Source organism: Prionailurus bengalensis, chromosome B1 (genome assembly GCF_016509475.1).
Source record: "Prionailurus bengalensis isolate Pbe53 chromosome B1, Fcat_Pben_1.1_paternal_pri, whole genome shotgun sequence".
In the NCBI taxonomy this organism is placed as follows: domain Eukaryota; kingdom Metazoa; phylum Chordata; class Mammalia; order Carnivora; family Felidae; genus Prionailurus; species Prionailurus bengalensis.
This window is the reverse complement of record NC_057344.1, coordinates 146,282,062-146,298,909: the sequence shown is the minus strand read 5'-3', so window position 1 is coordinate 146,298,909 and position 16,848 is coordinate 146,282,062. Positions and strand designations below refer to the sequence as shown.

Below are 16,848 nucleotides of genomic sequence, written 5' to 3'. Positions count from 1 at the left end.
TCCATTATAAAACCGAATTGATCCGGATCTGGGTTTTGTTTGGTTTGTAAAATAAATGCAATTATTTACAATAGAAGGTCAGTCATCAAAATCTTGTGTTAGTCACAAATCTATCTTGAGATGGTTTCTATATTTTTTTTGGAGGACTGGAGTGGAAAAACGGGTTAGTAGACTCTCTCTAATTTTAGCTTACTTGCTTTTGTGGTCTCATTCTGTATACCTAATGACACTTGTTCTAACATTCTCACTTGGATCTTTCTATTTTTTTTTTTAATTTTTTTTTTTAACGTTTTTATTTATTTTTGGGACAGAGCGAGACAGAGCATGAACGGGGGAGGGGCAGAGAGAGAGGGAGACACAGAATCGGAAACAGGCTCCAGGCTCCCAGCCATCAGCCCAGAGCCCGACGCGGGGCTCGAACTCACGGACCGCGAGATCGTGACCTGGCTGAAGTCGGACGCCTAACCGACTGCGCCACCCAGGCGCCCCTGGATCTTTCTATTTAAGCTCAGTGAATATTCATTCTGTAACTTTCTAAACACACTCATAAATATTAAGGCTGTATTACCCTTGGGAATGGTCGTCTCCTCTTTGTATAGTGTTGCAGGGAGGTTGTACAGGATTAATAATAGTTTTAAAAAAGTTTAAATGCAAGTCCTGGTGCAGGCAGGCTCCATTCACAGATCAGACTCATTGCTATGTGAACTTGAACAAATTACTTAACTGCTTGCAATTTCTGTTTTCTCACTTCGTCCTGATGAAACTCTATACTCTAGTTACATCAAATCACTTCCTGGTTCTCTGAAAATACCACTTTCTGTTTGGGCTCAGGGTCTTACAGATGCTGTTCCCTCTAACTAGAACATCTTTCACCTCCACACCTCCTAGCCCTTCCATCTGGTTCATTTTTCACTTACCCTTCAGCTCTTAGTTTATAAATCACCTCTTCCAGGAGGCTTATTCTGAGCCCTCAAAGTATCAGTTAGCTAATGAAGTGTCATAATAACAATCATTTCATTTTCACCCTGACTTGCTAGTGAGAGGAAATGTGGCAAAGGGAAGTCCACTGATTTGCTCAAGGTTATCAGGCCTGTTAAGGGCAGAGCTAAGGCATGACGCCAGGGCTGTTATCTCCTTTTTCTTTCATTATTTCTGCTTCAGTTAGCAAGGCCAGCTACACCCTGATTGCACCTGCCTCTGTGGAATGTGGAGACTTCCCTCCACAAAGAGACCCTCTGTGTATTTCTGGGTGAGGTGCATTTCTTCTCCATGACATGGTAATTCACCAGGCCATCTAAGACATCCTGACTGCTACTCCGTGCCAGCTCTATGCACCTCCCCTCACTGGGTCATCAAATGCTTTGATCTTAATCTGGATTGATGCCTATCTCCTGTATTTTCTCCTTGCTGCCAGTATTAACATGTAACCACTGTGATTTAGTTAGCTCTCCCAGAGTTCACATGGGGAACCCACTGCTCCTCTGTTTCTCTGTTTTGCTTTATTAAGCAAATTCACTGAGCTGCCTAAGCCAGGGGCCTCAGTTTCATCACAGATTGACCCTCTCTCTCTGCTTTGCATCCAACAGGGCTCTGGACCCTGTAATGTCTACTCCCTTACTTCCTCCTCTCCCTTCCCTGTGAAATTGCCTTAAATATGCCCCTCATTAGCTGTCACTGGACCATTGATGTAACTTCCTAACTAGTCTCCCCGGTCAATCTTACTCACTGCGAAGTGATTGTTCTACAGAGCAGACCTTAAAAAGTGGTTTTTCTACTTGAGATTCTTCAGTGGCTGCTCATCACATGCAGGCAATATCACTGAGCCTAGGTTGAGTATTAGTGGCTTGAACAACAGCAATTTGTTTTTCTCATAGTTCTGGAGGCTAGAGGGCCATGGTCAAGGTATCCTTAGGGTTTTCTTCTGAAGCCTTTCTCCTTGGCTTGTAGATGGTCATCTTTTCCATGTATGCTTAGTGGTTGCCTATTTGTGGCATTCAGTTGGCAGTCTTTTTGACTCACATACTAAGCTACATCTTCCAATGCATTTGTAATCCTATTATATTATATACTGGTGTCTTATCCCAAACACCACTCATTTTTCATTTCACTTTTCTTCTTTCCTTTATGTTTTTTAGTGGTTTTTTTTTTTTTTTGAGCTTTTTAGACATCATCACAGTAAGTGTGTGATCTTTTTTTATTAGAAGTCTTAAAAATCTAGGGGCACCTGGGTGGCCCAGTTGGTTAAACATCTGGCTCTTGGTTTCAGCTCAGGTCGTGATCTCACGGTTTCGTGAGTTTAAGCCACGCATCGGGCTTCACACTGAAGAAGTGGGGAGCCTGCTTGGGATTCTTTCACTCCTTCTCTCTCTGCCCCTCCCCTGCTCACTCTCTCTGTCTTTCTCTCAAAATAAATAAATAAACTTAAAACAATTTTTTTTAAGTTTAAAAAATCTAGAATGGATGTTTAATCCATTTTTAACAATGACCACGGACAATTTAATCAACTGCCAGCTTATTGATATAGGTGTCTAGTATGTGCTGAATAATTATTTAATTACATCTTAAATCACTGTATTTATATATTCATAAGTAAATGCAACACTGTCTTCACCGTTAGGTGCTTTCAGGTATGATTCCCAAAATTACTCATTTCCACATCATATCAGTTTAAAGGCCTTCAGTAAAGAGCATCACGGGGATGTGGTTTGTTCTCTTCTAGTTTTAGATGCTAAGAAAGGGTTTCATTTCTACCCCAAAGGTGTCTCATAGAACCAATTGATATACTACAATTACTTGTGTATACTAATAATGTTATAGCTATCAGAATATAATAGCCTGGAGACAATAGATGAAATAATAACAATCATAAGTACAAGAGCAAACCACTCCTTACCTTGTTATTTAATAAAGTAGTAGATTTAAACCAAGAACCTCATTTGTGGTTTGTATTAGGAATGAAATTGCCCTTTGGAGTTCTTTTCAGGGGCTGAATATTCGTTCTTTTAAATTAATTCTTTTTGTTTTCTTAATTTTTTTTAAGTTTATTCATTTTTGAGAGAGAGAGAGAGAGAGAGGGAGGGAGAGAGAGAGAGAGAATGAGCAGGGGAGGGGCAGAGAGAGACAGGGAGACCCAGAATCTGAAGCAGGCTCCAGACTCTGAGCTGTCAGCACAGAGCCCGACACGGGGGCTCAAACTCACGAACCGTGAGATCATGACCTGAGATGCTTAACCGACTGAGCCACCCAGGCACCCCTTAAATTAATTCTTTAGGCTGAGGTTTTTTTGAACACAACATGATGATGGCAATCAGGTACTTTAAGTGGAAAAAAGAAGTCCTGCTTTGAAAGGGTCATATATGTGAAGTTCCTGGAAAGAAGAGGGCATGGGTTAAGGATAGGACTATTATAGCAACATATACCTATGTGCAAACCCCAACTTTGGCATGTATTAGCTGTGTGACTTTTTTTTTAAATTTTTTTAAATGTTTTTATTTATTTTTGAAGGAGAGAGAGAGAGAGCATGAGCGGGGAGGAGCAGAGAGAGAGGGAGACACAGAAATCAAAGCAGGCTCCAGGCTCTGAGCCGTCAGTACAGAGTCGGATGCGGGGCTTGAACCCACAAATTGTGAGATCATGACCTGAGCCAAAGCCGGAAGCTCAACCGACCGAGCCACCCAGGCACCCCTCTGTGTGACTTTAAAAATGTTATTTGACTTCTAAGAGCCTCAGATTCTGTCTCAGTAAAATGAGAAAGAAAATAGTTACTCCCTGTAAATCTTTATAAAGTTGTTGTAACGATTAAATAAAGAAAAGGTGATTCATGTAATAAGATACCTACAGTACCAGAAATATTATGTCTTCAATAAATATTAGTAAATACTGTTTAAGTATAATTGTTAACATTCACATTAACTCTCTTCCCTTTATCACTTGCGTCAGTTAAAATCTACATACAATTCATCTGTGCCAAGTGGATTTTAATAAAGTACAGGCAGGGGTGCCTGGGTGGCTCAGTAGGTTGAGCGTCAGACTTGGGCTCAGGTCATGATCTCTTGGTCTGTGAGTTCCAGCCCCGCCTCGGGCTCTGTGCTGACAGCTGGGAGCCTGGAGCCTGCTTCGGACTCTATGTCTCCCTCTCTCTCTGCCCCTCCCCCACTCATGCTCTGTCTCTCTCTGTCAAAATAAATAAACATTTTTTTAAAAAATTAAAAAAAAATAAAAATAAAAGTACAGGTAATTCCACAAACAAGGCTCAAAACTCACTGTTTACCATCTATTTCATTGTCCCCTCTACCTAAACACGAATACATTGTTATGTGACAAGGTAAAGCTGAATTGGAATGTATGTGTAGTTTCTTTTCCCTTTGGGAATATACCATAAGACCACCAGGTAAATTATTTTTTAAATACGTTCTTTTCATCTGAGACTTTTTACTGCCCATAGATTACATTTTTCTCCTCTACCAACTTGGGTGGAGATTATTTAGGATAAGGAAAAAAAATTCTGCCATCCACTGCCCAGCTCTTTCCAGTTGTAACGACTATTCAAGTAGATTTCCTGCATAAGAGAGAACAGCCAAAGAAATATGGACAATTTAATGTGACTACTAAATGTTAATAACATTTTATTGTAACTTTTCTAGTTGAGTACTATTAAAAGCACTTCAAAGGGGCATAATTAATTAATTGTGAACGTTCTACATTACAAAAAGGTAATTTATGCTTCATTAGATATCAAAGAGCAGTTAAATTCTAACATTTTGTTATATGTGACTACAATCAAGTAAAAATAATGTATAAATAAAACCTCTGGGGCAATATGCCCAAATGTTGACAGTATTCATGTCTGCAGGCAGTGATTATGATGACAATAGTGACTTGAATGGATTCTTCTCCTCTTCCTCTTTCTCTTCTTTCAATTTTTCTGTAACTTTCACATTTTCTGTAATGAACATGGATAACTTTTGTAACCAAAAGTATAACCTGGTATTCAAAAATTTTCTCTATTTTTCAATTTATTTATATATTTTATTTATATATTTTTATATAATAATAAAGGAAAATATATACAATATATATTATATAATAATATTTATGCATTATTATTTTGATTTATTTATATAAATATATTTATAAATTATACATATAAATAATATATAAAAATATAAATATATTATAAATAATATATAAAATATATAAATATATCTTATATAATATTTATATATTATTTTAATTTATTTATATATATTTATAAATTATATATAATTATATATAAATATATTAAAATAAGATATAAAATATATAAAATATAATAATATTTATATATTATTATTTTAATTTATTTATATAATGGTATTTAAAAATTTCTCATCACATTTTCTGTAATGAGCATGGATAACTTTTGTAACCAAAAATATAACCTTTATTTAAAAAAAAATACCAAGGTTATGTCTAATTGACCCACACCATCTACATGAAAGTCAAGATTGAGTCCACTATTTAAATACACTGATGAAAGAAGCTTCATCTCTTTCACAAGTAACATGTTTATCCTCCATATGACTATGGCCAACAAGGGTTTTAAGAAATTTCATTACTAAATTCTTAAAAATCTGCTAATGAAAAATTTTCATTTGTACCATTCTTTTCTGTGCATTTATATCCATAGATGATGTGCTTTTTATACGATCTGAAGACAAACCAGAGTATGATGATGTGCTTTTTAAATCACTGCCAAGCTTCTGAGTTCATGAAATATGGGTTCCCTCTAGAGGCCAAATGAATAACAGAAAATCAAAGTGATACATACATACTCGTAGAAAAGAGGCTTCTTAGTGAGAGAGGGATGTGGATTACATCTAAAGAGAACCAGCAAATGTTTAAGTTCTGTGTTTTATCAATTTTGATTCAGTATAATTTACATATAATAAAATGTTCTCATTTTAAGTATGTAATTTGATGAGTGTTCACAATTGTATACACATGTGCCATGCCACGATCAAAATACAGAACATTTCCATCACCCTCCAAAGTTCTTTTGTACCCCTTTCCATCACCCAGACGAGCAGTACAATATGGAATAGAAATGGTGAGAAAAGTTATCTTTGCCTTGTTCTTAATCTTAGGGATCTTTCATCATGAAGTATAATGTTAGCTGTGGGTTGGTTATTCATAGATGTCCTTTATCAGCTTGAAGAATATCCCTCTATTTCTAGTTTTCTGAAAGTTACTTTTATCATGAGTAAATGTTTAATTCTGTTAAATACTTTTTCTACATCTACTGAAATCATCATTGTTTCTTCTTCTTTAATCTGTTACTATGGTGAATTACATTAATCGAATGTTGAACCAGACTTACGTTCCCAGAATAAACCCCTCTCAATCAGGATATCAGGATAGATTACCTTTTATACATATTGCTATTCAATTTGCTATTTTTTTGGAGATTTTTGTTACTATGTTGTGGAGAGGTATTGGTCTGTCATTGCCTTTCCTTGTAATGTTTTGATATCAGGGCAATGGTGGCCTTACAAAGTGAGTTGGAAAGTGTTCCTTCTTCTATTTTCTGAGAGATTTGCATAGGATTGTTATTATTGTTTTCTTAAATATTTGAAAGAAATCATCAGTGAAACCCACTAAGACTGAAGATTCTTTGTCAGAGAGTTATTAATTGCTAATTTGTTTTTAAAAATCTATATAGAGTTATTAAATTTTTAAATTTCTTTTTGGGTCAGTTTAAGATGATTTGTGTTTTTCAATAAACGTGTCTATTTCATTTTAGTAGTAAAATACACTGCATTAAAGCTTTTTGTATTATTACTTTATTAATATTTTAGTGTTTTTAGCATCTATAGTGATATCCCCTCTTTCTCTCCTATCATGACAATTTGTGAGCTTATGATGGAGTAAATTTCACCCTACCCACAATCTACTAAGTTAGCTTTCCACAGTTTCAGGAACACTTACAGAAGACATGAGATTCCCAGACAAAGAAACTTGTTATGGCAAAAGTAGTTGCCAAAAATGACCAGTCCAGAAGGAAAATGAAGAAAGTAATTCCATGTATAATAGCATCAAAACTTATAAAATACACAGTAATAAATCCAACCAAGGATGACTTGTACACTAAAAAGCTACAAAATGTTTCTGAGAGAAATTAAAGAAATAAATCAATGGAAAGATGTTGAGTTCATGGATTGGAAAACTTGGTATTGCTAAGATGCCAATATACCCAAGCAATTTACATTACTAGATTTAATGAAATGCCTATCAAAGTCCTAAAGTGTTTTTTGCAGAAATAGAAAAACCCATCCCCAAATCCATACAGAATCTCCAGAGACCCTAAATAGGCAAATAATCTTGGGGGAAAAAAAGGAGGAGAACAAAGTCGGAGGTCTCACACTTTCTGATTTCAAAACTTATTATATGGCATATTGCTAACTTGGGTTTGGGTATGTTGTTTTACATCCTACTACTGTGCTAAACTGTTGAGAAACCTGCTGCTCTTATCTGCATTCCTCTGTCCTAAAATGTTTTTTCTCCTCCTGGCTGCTTAAAATTTTTTTTTTCATCTTGTCACTGGTTTTGAGCAATTTAATTATGATATAATTTGGTACAGTTTTCTTCATGTTTCTTCTGCTTTGGCTTCAATGAGTTTTTCAGATGAGTTTGTTGTACTTTTCACCAAATTTGGAAAATATTTCACATGAATTCTTTAAAAAAAATTTTTGGTCCTCATCCCCTCTCTTTTGGGAACTCCAATTATATTATCTTTGGTGTCTTGAAGTTGTCCCAAGGCTCACTGATACACTGTTATATTTTTTAGCCTTTTTTAAAAAATACACTTCGCCTTTGATAGTTTCTATTGCTTCAAGTTCACTAGTCTTGATTTCTGCCACATCATCCTGCCAGCGAGAAGGGACAGATCTATGTCCATATAGAAAGCTCATGGTAGGGGCGCCTGGGTGCCGCAGTCGGTTAAGCGTCCGACTTCAGCCAGGTCACGATCTCGCGGTCTGTGAGTTCAAGCCCCGCGTCAGGCTCTGGGCTGATGGCTCGGAGCCTGGAGCCTGTTTCTGATTCTGTGTCTCCCTCTCTCTCTGCCCCTTCCCCGTTCATGCTCTGTCTCTCTCTGTCCCAAAAATAAATAAAAATGTTGAAAAAAAAATTAAAAAAAAATAAAAAAAAAAGAAAGCTCATAGTAGAAAGAGGTGGAACTGCAGATAAGGAAGAAAGAATGGATTAGTAATAAGTGCTTCTGGTGCATTTTTTAAAGAAATTTTATCGCTACCTCACAGTGCACATTGTAATACTTAATTAGGGATTTAAATGTGAAAGGCAACACTTTGAAAGCTCTAGAGTAAATTAACAGGACTCCATCTTTATAATCTTAAATTATGGAGAGATTGCATAAACATTAAACTCCAACCACAAAAGAATAGATTGATAAGTGTGACTACTTGTCACACACACAAGTGACAAAAAAGTACTGATACTGAAAATAGAAATAATTCCTATATCAATAAAAAACAAACCCACTGGAAAACAGAAAATTGAAATGGCTAATAAACAGATGTTTCACACGTTCATGGTCAGGAAAATATAAATGAAGACTTCAGTGAATACTATTTGTTGCTCACAAAACGGACTAAAATTTAAAAGACTGATAATACAAAATCTTTCTAAGGATGTGGCCCAGTAAGTCTTATTCACTACCATTGGAAGTAAAAATTCCTAAATTAATAATAAAATATTTGTCACTAATTTTTACATCAAAGGAATTTTAAATGGTGGTAAAATATACAGGACATAAAATTTGTCATCCTAACCATGTATAAGTAGAGTAAAACCTTGGATTACAAGTTACTTGTTCTGCGACTGTTCTGCAAGATGAGCAAACATTTCTAATAAATTTTAACTTGAAAATGAGCCATGTCTTTCAGTATGAGTGATATGTGACACCCAACATCACATAATCACAACTGAGACAATGGTTCTTCTCTTTCTCTCTCTCTTACTGTGGGATTGTGGGTAATCGTCTCCCATGCTCAGATGCTCAGTCTCAGGCCGATGCCGAGACGCTCCTGTGTCAGGCCATGGTGTTTGGCAGAAATCAGTGATTTTTCAGAATGTTGGAAGGTGCCCACAACTGGCACTCGTGTATTTTTTGTGACTTCAAAGCACCTATGGTGCTTACTTTTCCATATAAGAGTAAGCTTAGGAATGAGTAAGCTTAGGAATGCTTTGCTTCATTCTAGATTAGGCTGCCTGTGGATATAGACCCTTTTCTCTGCTGCCTTATTGCAGTTACGTTAAATACAGTATATGACAAGAGTTTATTAATATTGTACTATAGTCAGTATCCATGAGAGCATGTACAATGGCGCCCATGCAGAAAAAGATTCCATTGGGCCAATGGATAGCGATGATTCTATCAGTGATAGCGAAAGTCCTCCTCCACAATAACCCTCCTGTCTTGTCTCCCTCACTCACACCAGACACAAAGGTTTTCAAAAGTAAGTGCAGGTTAATTTGTTTATTTTTCTTTTTGTTTTGTATTTTCTTTATTATTTTGTGTTATATTACAGTAGTATAAACATTTTTATATGAATATTTTTGGGTTGTGGAATGAATCATCTGAGTTTCCATTATTTCTTATGGGGAAATTCACTTTGATATACAAGTGCTTTGGACTACAAACATGTTTCTGCAACGAATTATGCTTGAATTATGCTGGCAAGTCAAGGTTTTACTGTATATAGTTCTGTAGTGTTAAGCACAAACACATTATTATGTAACTAGTCTCTAGAACTCTTTTGATCTTGCAAAACTGAAACTATGTAATCATTAAACAGCAACTCCCCATTCCCCTTCCCTTAACCCCGGGAATCACTGATTTTCCATAGTGGCTGCACCATTTTACAGTTCCACCAAGAGAACCCCCAAAGGGTTCCACTTTCTTCACATCCTCACCAACACCTGTTTTTTGGTTTTGTTTGGTTTTATTCTTTATAGTAGCCATCTTAATGGGTGTGAGATGTTGTGTCATTGTGGTTTTGATTTACATTTCCCTAATGATTAATGTTGTTGAGGTAGTGGCCAGAATTAAGCTTATGCTTGCAGCTAAAGTTAGCTTAGAAAAGCAAAATATAAGAAAATCTAATTTATAGTTTAAAAACTAAGTCCAATTGTTTTTGAGTATAGGGTCACAATCTTTCATACTCAGTGCTATGGGGAAAAGTCTCTTCTTCAAACAATTCCTCTAATCATGTTGAAAAACATTTCATGTCCTCTGTGATACCTCAGATTCATAAAAATCAATATTAATATACACATTTCTCAAACAGCTAAAAATGTCACTCTGGTCCAGTGATGATCTAGATTAACTTTCACGGGAGTTACATTTCTGATGACCAGGGCACCATCCAGAAACATGGGGAAAATTTCTCATGGTACAACCTAGCAGACTGACATTAACTTCTCCATTTGCAAGAATAGTAGGCGTAACGTTCTACAGGGGTATTTTATTATTGAAAGGATATCCAACGGGTGTCAGAAAACTTATAGTCACCCAAAGCCTGGCAATAGGCCACCGTACACATTTTCTGGTGTACTTAGTTTGAGCCCTGCGTCCGGCTCTGTGCTGACCGCTCGGAGCCTGGAGCCTGCTTTGGATTCTGTGTCTCCCTCTCTCTCTGCACCTCCCCCTCTCATGCTCTGTCTCTCTCTCAAAAATAGACGTTAGAAAAAATTTTTAAATAAATGTATCATCTATTTGTCTAAAAGTGTTCAAAAACCCTACTTTGGTCATTTCTTCAGGTCTCAATTTTGTAACTGGACCTTCGTGTACACATAATAAAACTTTGTGGGTTTTTTTCTCCTGTTAATTTGTCTCATGTAAATTTAATTCTTAGTCCTGCTGGAGAACCTTGAGGGTGGAGGCAATTTTTTCCTTCCTGTCACAGTCATGGTTTATTTTGAGTGCAATAATTCAGGTTCCATTAGTAGGAAGCACATGAAATTTATGTGCAAAGAGAGCTTCTAGAGTCTAGCATGAGACACAGAGGATGGGGAAAAGAAATGATCAATGTATCTCCATACGAAACCGTTACATATTCTTGACAAGGCCAAATGATTAAAGAAAGCTTTGAATTGATGTGGTTATGTTTTGAAATGTGGTGGTGTCCATTTAGGATTCCTTATAAACCTTAATGAACTAGTTTTCAAGAAATTACTGAACACTGGGGACACGATATTGCCTTTGCTAGACTGATAACCGCTTCTGGGCTGCAAATACCCTCGATCATCACTCCAGGCTGCTATCCTAGCCTAATCAGATTCAACTGGCAGGGACAAAACTGTAGAAAGACAAAATCAGAATAACTGGTTCCTTGTAATGAAGGAGACTGCACACCAGAGGAAACCTGAGAAATGTCTCATCAACTAAGGGGAGATATAGGGTTCTTATAAGATTTGGGGAAGGGTAGAGGTTAGGTGAAATTTAAATAAAGCAACATTTTGGGAGGCTCAAGGCAGGAAAAAGCTGTGTGTAAAGGGGTCAACATGAAGTGGAACTGCAAAGGGGATCCAGGGGCCTATTTCTTGGAATTGATAAAGTTAAGATCGATGTGGAATGTGTTCAGGAATCCCTCATCTGAAGCTTTCACCTACGTTGGAAATAAAGGCTGCTTCTTTGTGTGAAACTGACTTACATCATACAGAATAGGATGGATAGGATGTTTCATTCTTACTGATAGGATTTTAAAGAGCACACTTTCTGACAGTTATGATTTTAGAGAAGAAGGATTTTAAGTAAGAATGTAGTGGTCAAAGGGATTGTGATGATACTTCACAGCTGCAGCCTGACCTTGGGAGAAATATTGTTTCCTTTACCTTTGCATCTGGTTCTATCTGTCTCTTATCTGTGTTTGTTACCTGTTAAAAAACAAGACAACAGATCCAAAATGGAGTCACTTATGCTAAGCCCCACTTCACCAAACTGAGACCTAATCACTGTAGAGGACAAGGGAAGGCCACCCTTAGATGGGCCACTTTGGCATGAACATTATTTTGAGTTAAAAATAATCCAAACCCAGCAGAGTCAGAAAAAGTTCTTTACCTCCCCCTCAACTGCTTGCTTTACCAGGAAGAGAGCTATTAATAGAAATTCCTCTTTACCTGAGAAACTTATCTGAATAACAGGGTATCTTTGTTTTCCAAACATCTCCTTTCACTTTCCTGTTCATGATATCTCTCCCTTTTGTATCCTCAGACCCCTACCCCTCTCCTTAACTCATATAAGCATCATGTTGCCTATCTTTGGAATTTCAATGTCTGTGTGGATTCCCCATTGAATGCTATTAAATTTGATTTTGATTCCCCTTATGTATGCTATTAAACTTGACTTTCCTCTGTTAATCTATCTCATGTCCATATGATTCTGATCTAACCAGTTTTCACTCTTATGTGGATCCTGAGAAACTTAACAGAAGACCATGGGGGAGGGGAAGGAAAAAAAAAAGTTAGAGAGGGAGAAAGCCAAACCATAAGAAACTCTTAAAAATTGAGAATAAACTGACAGTTGATGGGGGGTCGGAGGGAGGGGTGGGTGGGTGATGGGCACTGAGGAGGGCACCTGTTGGGATGAGCACCGGGTGTTGTATGGAAACCAATTTGACAATACATTTCATATTTAAAAAAATATGATTCTGATCTAGCTAGAACTAGGACCTTAAAGGGCAGAGGAAATTCTTCCTCCCCGTTAGTTTCCTCTCTCCCAGAAACAGAATCTTAAATCAGTCAACCAGGAATCACCTGATCAGCCCTAGTCAGGTATTGTGCCTGATTGTGCCCTGCCATCCCCTAAAGGAAAGTAACTTTGCAACAAAGAACGCACTTTTTTGCTAGTATAACTTTCTTGTTCCTGTTCCCTTCAGCCTAAAAAAAAAAAAAGTCTTTTATTTTGTACAGCTCCCAAGAGTGCCTTTCTATCTGCTAGATTGGATGCTGCCTGGTCCAAACTGATTTTTTTGCTCAAAGAAACTCTTAATTTTTAAAAGTCTGCTTCAATTTACCTTTTAACATATCCCAGCATAGTGAATGGCCAGTCTGATTTTTACTTTTCCAGAGGTAGTTGATATTTTTGCTTTCTCAGTAGCTGTCCATTCACCAGACAATGCAGGTTCCCAGGCTATGTTAACTTGGTCATAAACTCTGGAAAATGATTTTTTTCCTTCCAAATATGGAGATAAGGTAGAACAACAGAAATTCTAAAGTTCAGGCCTTCTTCAGCCAGGTCCCCCTCCTCCCTCCACACACTCACACCTTTTTTTTTCTCTCTCTCCAGCTCCCAGATATCCCAAGATCTTACTAAGTGGGGTAGGAAACAAGCAGTAACATCCTTCTGGCTTTAAATCATATAGCCTCGGAGGTGGCAGGCCGGAAGTCTGGCTAGGGAAAAAGAAGGCATGCTGCTTGGAGTGATTACTTTAGACGCCTTACCTGTGTCCTCGCTATGGGAAGATCAAAGGTGTGTCAGGTGGGTGAGAAGCCACATCGCAAGCCACCAGTCTCAGAGACTGCCCCCCACCCCCACCCCCACCCCCCTCCCCCCCCACTTCGCACAGCCCGCGTCCAGGGTCTTCGCCCAGCTCCTGCCAGTCCCGGAGTTTCTTCTGCCCCGCCCCCGTCCCGTTCAGAGCTTGGTTCCTGGCCCCGCCTCCCAGTGTGTCTCGGGCCCGCCCCCAGCCCTGAGTTTGGCTCCGGGCCCCGCCCCGGCATGGCGCCCGGAACAGGCTGCCGCAGGGGCCCGCTCTCCGGCCCGGCCGCGTGGGGGCGGAGCCCGGCCTGCAGCTGCGAGGACCGCAGCGGCGGGAGGTGGAGTCTCCGTCCGGAAGCCGGCGATTCGCGGCCATGGCAGTGCCGGCCCGCGGCTTTTCCCTGCTCCGCCGTCGCCTGGGCCGCGTGTTGCTGCTCGGCGGGAGCGTGGTGCTGCCCCTGGGGGCGCCGGGAGCAGCCGGCTGCGCGTCCCGGGGTTTTCGGAGCAGCGGCGTGAGGTACGAGCGCCCCGAACGCTCGCTGTCTTCGGGTGTGGGTGCCCGCGCGTGCGGAGCCGCGGGCTGAGGGCGGGGCGGCGAGGCTCGGGCTGCTGGCGCCGGCCGAGCTCTCCCGCGTCAGGCCAGAGGCTCGGGCGGCCGCGCGCCTCCGCAGGGCTGGGGGGCGAGGCCTGCCTAGGCTCCGAACTTGACCTTGCGGGCCTCGCGGACTGGTCGCGTCGATCTCAAGTCGGGCAACTCGGACGAGGTCGGCTTTGGGCTCTGGCGCCAAGAATATGCTTACTTTGCAGCAGGTACAGTGGAGTGATTTAGGAAGACATTGGAGGCCCTCAGGAAAGGTGCCCTAAAAACAGGTGGTCTGCTCGGTTCTAGCGGTTCCTTTGGTTTGCTTATTGTTGTGTTTTGTAAACAAAGGAGTGGGCATTGTTCAGATGGTTTGCTCGTGTTTGGGATTCTGAATTCCTTTGTTGATGGGAACTCCGAGGTCTCATTCAGCTCTAAAATTCGTAGCGATTTCACAAAATCAAACATAATCTTGATTTCTCAGTCTTTTTCTGTGTGGTGCTTCCTGAACTTCTTCAATCTTAACATTGAAGTAGTCAGTCTTAGAATCATTGCATCTCTTTGGACCCCGTTGCCGGCTAGTACACTGCGCGTACGAAACGTGTTGTGGTTTTAACTCTTCTACACAGTGGTGCCCCGGCCTCTTCGCGTTGCCGTCATCTACTTGTTGGAGTTGCAGACTTAGACTTAAGAATCTAAAAATATATTCCCTTGACCCAGAGCCAGCGAGTCGACAAGAGATTCAGTTTTCAGACTTTCAGGGCTTCCAGTATTGCACGTTCACGGCAGTTCTATGAGCTCAGAGATTGTATCTTACTTATCTTTTTGCATCCCCAGTGAGCAGCACAGTACCTGGAAGAAAGTAATAATAATGTGGAACCATAGCTACTACTTATTTCATTTTAATTGATTAACTCATCATTTTATACATATATTTGTCTCAGTCTTGAGTGACTAAAATAATAAAGAATATTTCATATTGGGTTTACTTTAGACGTGTTTCCAGTGATTAGCTCTTCCACAAAGATAGGAGAAAGTAACTGATTCTGAGTTCTGGTTATGAAAGCTGTATGGTCTCTGCAAGGATTTGCCAGTTGTTTTGGAATTGCCAGCTGTACTCACTCCCTAGGGAAAGCAGATTCTGTAGAATGCTGTTTGAATTGCAGAATTGAAGGTATTATGTACTCTAGTCACTCTAGGTAATCATGTTTTGAGTTTCATTTGTTCTAGAGCTGCTTTGCGGAGTGAGGATAATCTTTTCCAAATTATATAAGTTGTTGAATTTCCCTTTGTCAACTTGGCGTAAAGGACCCATCACCCCAGTCCTCTCCATGGGCGTTGATTGAGAGTCACAACGGTTATAACCCAAACATCTGCTTGTAGCCACTTGCTTCGTACAAATGTGTGCAAGCAAAGGGATAATTCAGATCTTTTAGATTATATTTAATTGTCTCTTTATAATTTAAAATAGTTGAGTGCAATAGTTTTGGAAAGCTAGTCTTAATAAAAAGGAGTATGACTTTCAACCCAGCTGCTTTAAGCCCCATTTGATATAGATAATAGCTATAAATAGTACTTTGGGTAGTCTTTCTTTTTCTTAAGGCAGCTCTAATCAAGTTAGGATAGGGTGGTGTTTTTGACTTCCTCTTGGCACTGAATACCATCTATGAAGGTGAAGTTGGCTGTCAGGTTGAGAAACACCTGTGGACTGCTGGGTCTCGGGTGGGGAGGAATTCGGACAGTGTGTTGATGCTTATTGGTGTCTCTTTTCTCTTCTAGGACCAGCAGAGAGAAGAGATTCCATCTTCCAGAGGTCGCCACTGTCTGCCTCCCCACTTGTCCCCATCCTCAGTCATCTTTTTTAAAATATATAGCTACTTATTAGTTGTCTAGTTCTTCGTAGTGAATGTGCTTTATATCTGATATCATTTCTATTGACTTGAAATTTGAGCCTTAGTGTTATTTTTACTGAAAATTATCTTGGAGTTTGATAAACTCCTTCCCCAGTATTGACTCTTCTAAATTAACAGATTTATTAGTTTCTGAGCTCTATGGAGCTTTAAATGAAAATGAAAAAACATTTTTGATTCTTTTTCATATTTTTGACTAGATACCTATGATAGCGGAACATATAATGCTTTTTTAATGAAGTTTTTTTTAATTGGAATTTCAAGAAGTAATCTTTGACAGAATTTGAAAATTATAAAATCTTGAAGTATCATTTGAGTTTTCTCTTATTTTTAAAATTTACAGTAAGTTTTTTTTTTCTTAGTAACTCATGAGAAATTAGATATTATTAATTGGAAGAAAATATATTTACTGTCAAAGAAATAAATAAGCCCTTCTATTTGTTGCCCACTATTGTTCCTTGAAATGAATTACCTAAACAGCCAAAAAGTTAAAAATAAAAAAAATTTTAGTGATTAAGTTTGTACTATTTTGCCTTTCTGTGTGAGTGTACAACTCAACATGTTATCGGATTATAAATACCACATGAGTCTTTGGCCCAGTGCTTTCCGTGTATAGAGCTAGGCAGAAGCGGTTCCCATTTGGAGGGGAAGGTACAGACCTTATACGTTAATGCCACGGTCAAAGCAGATTTGCAGATATCCTGAAACAGGGACTTCCCAAATGCTGCTTTAGATCATCCCCCCTGAACTCATTTTCGTAATTAAATGGGTATCCTAAGCGTTTATCCTATTGCAAAGTGATTTCCTAAAATCATAAAATC

General features: G+C 38.9%; 1 protein-coding gene across 2 annotated transcripts in view; it reads left to right on the top strand.

The window, feature by feature from the left end:
- The first annotated feature begins 13,775 nt into the window (after window positions 1-13,775).
- The window catches only part of MTHFD2L (methylenetetrahydrofolate dehydrogenase (NADP+ dependent) 2 like), a 148,157-nt gene continuing 145,084 nt past the window's right edge, over window positions 13,776-16,848 (top strand). The window contains exons 1-2 of one of the 2 annotated variants that reach the window (XM_043572478.1): window positions 13,805-14,054; window positions 15,897-16,544. In XM_043572478.1, coding sequence (XP_043428413.1) covers window positions 13,912-14,054; window positions 15,897-16,002 — 249 coding nt within the window. In that variant the 5' untranslated portion in view covers window positions 13,805-13,911 and the 3' untranslated portion in view covers window positions 16,003-16,544. Of the gene's footprint in view, window positions 14,055-15,896; window positions 16,545-16,848 lie in introns of those variants that run through there. The other variant, XM_043572477.1, reaches the window with a different exon arrangement.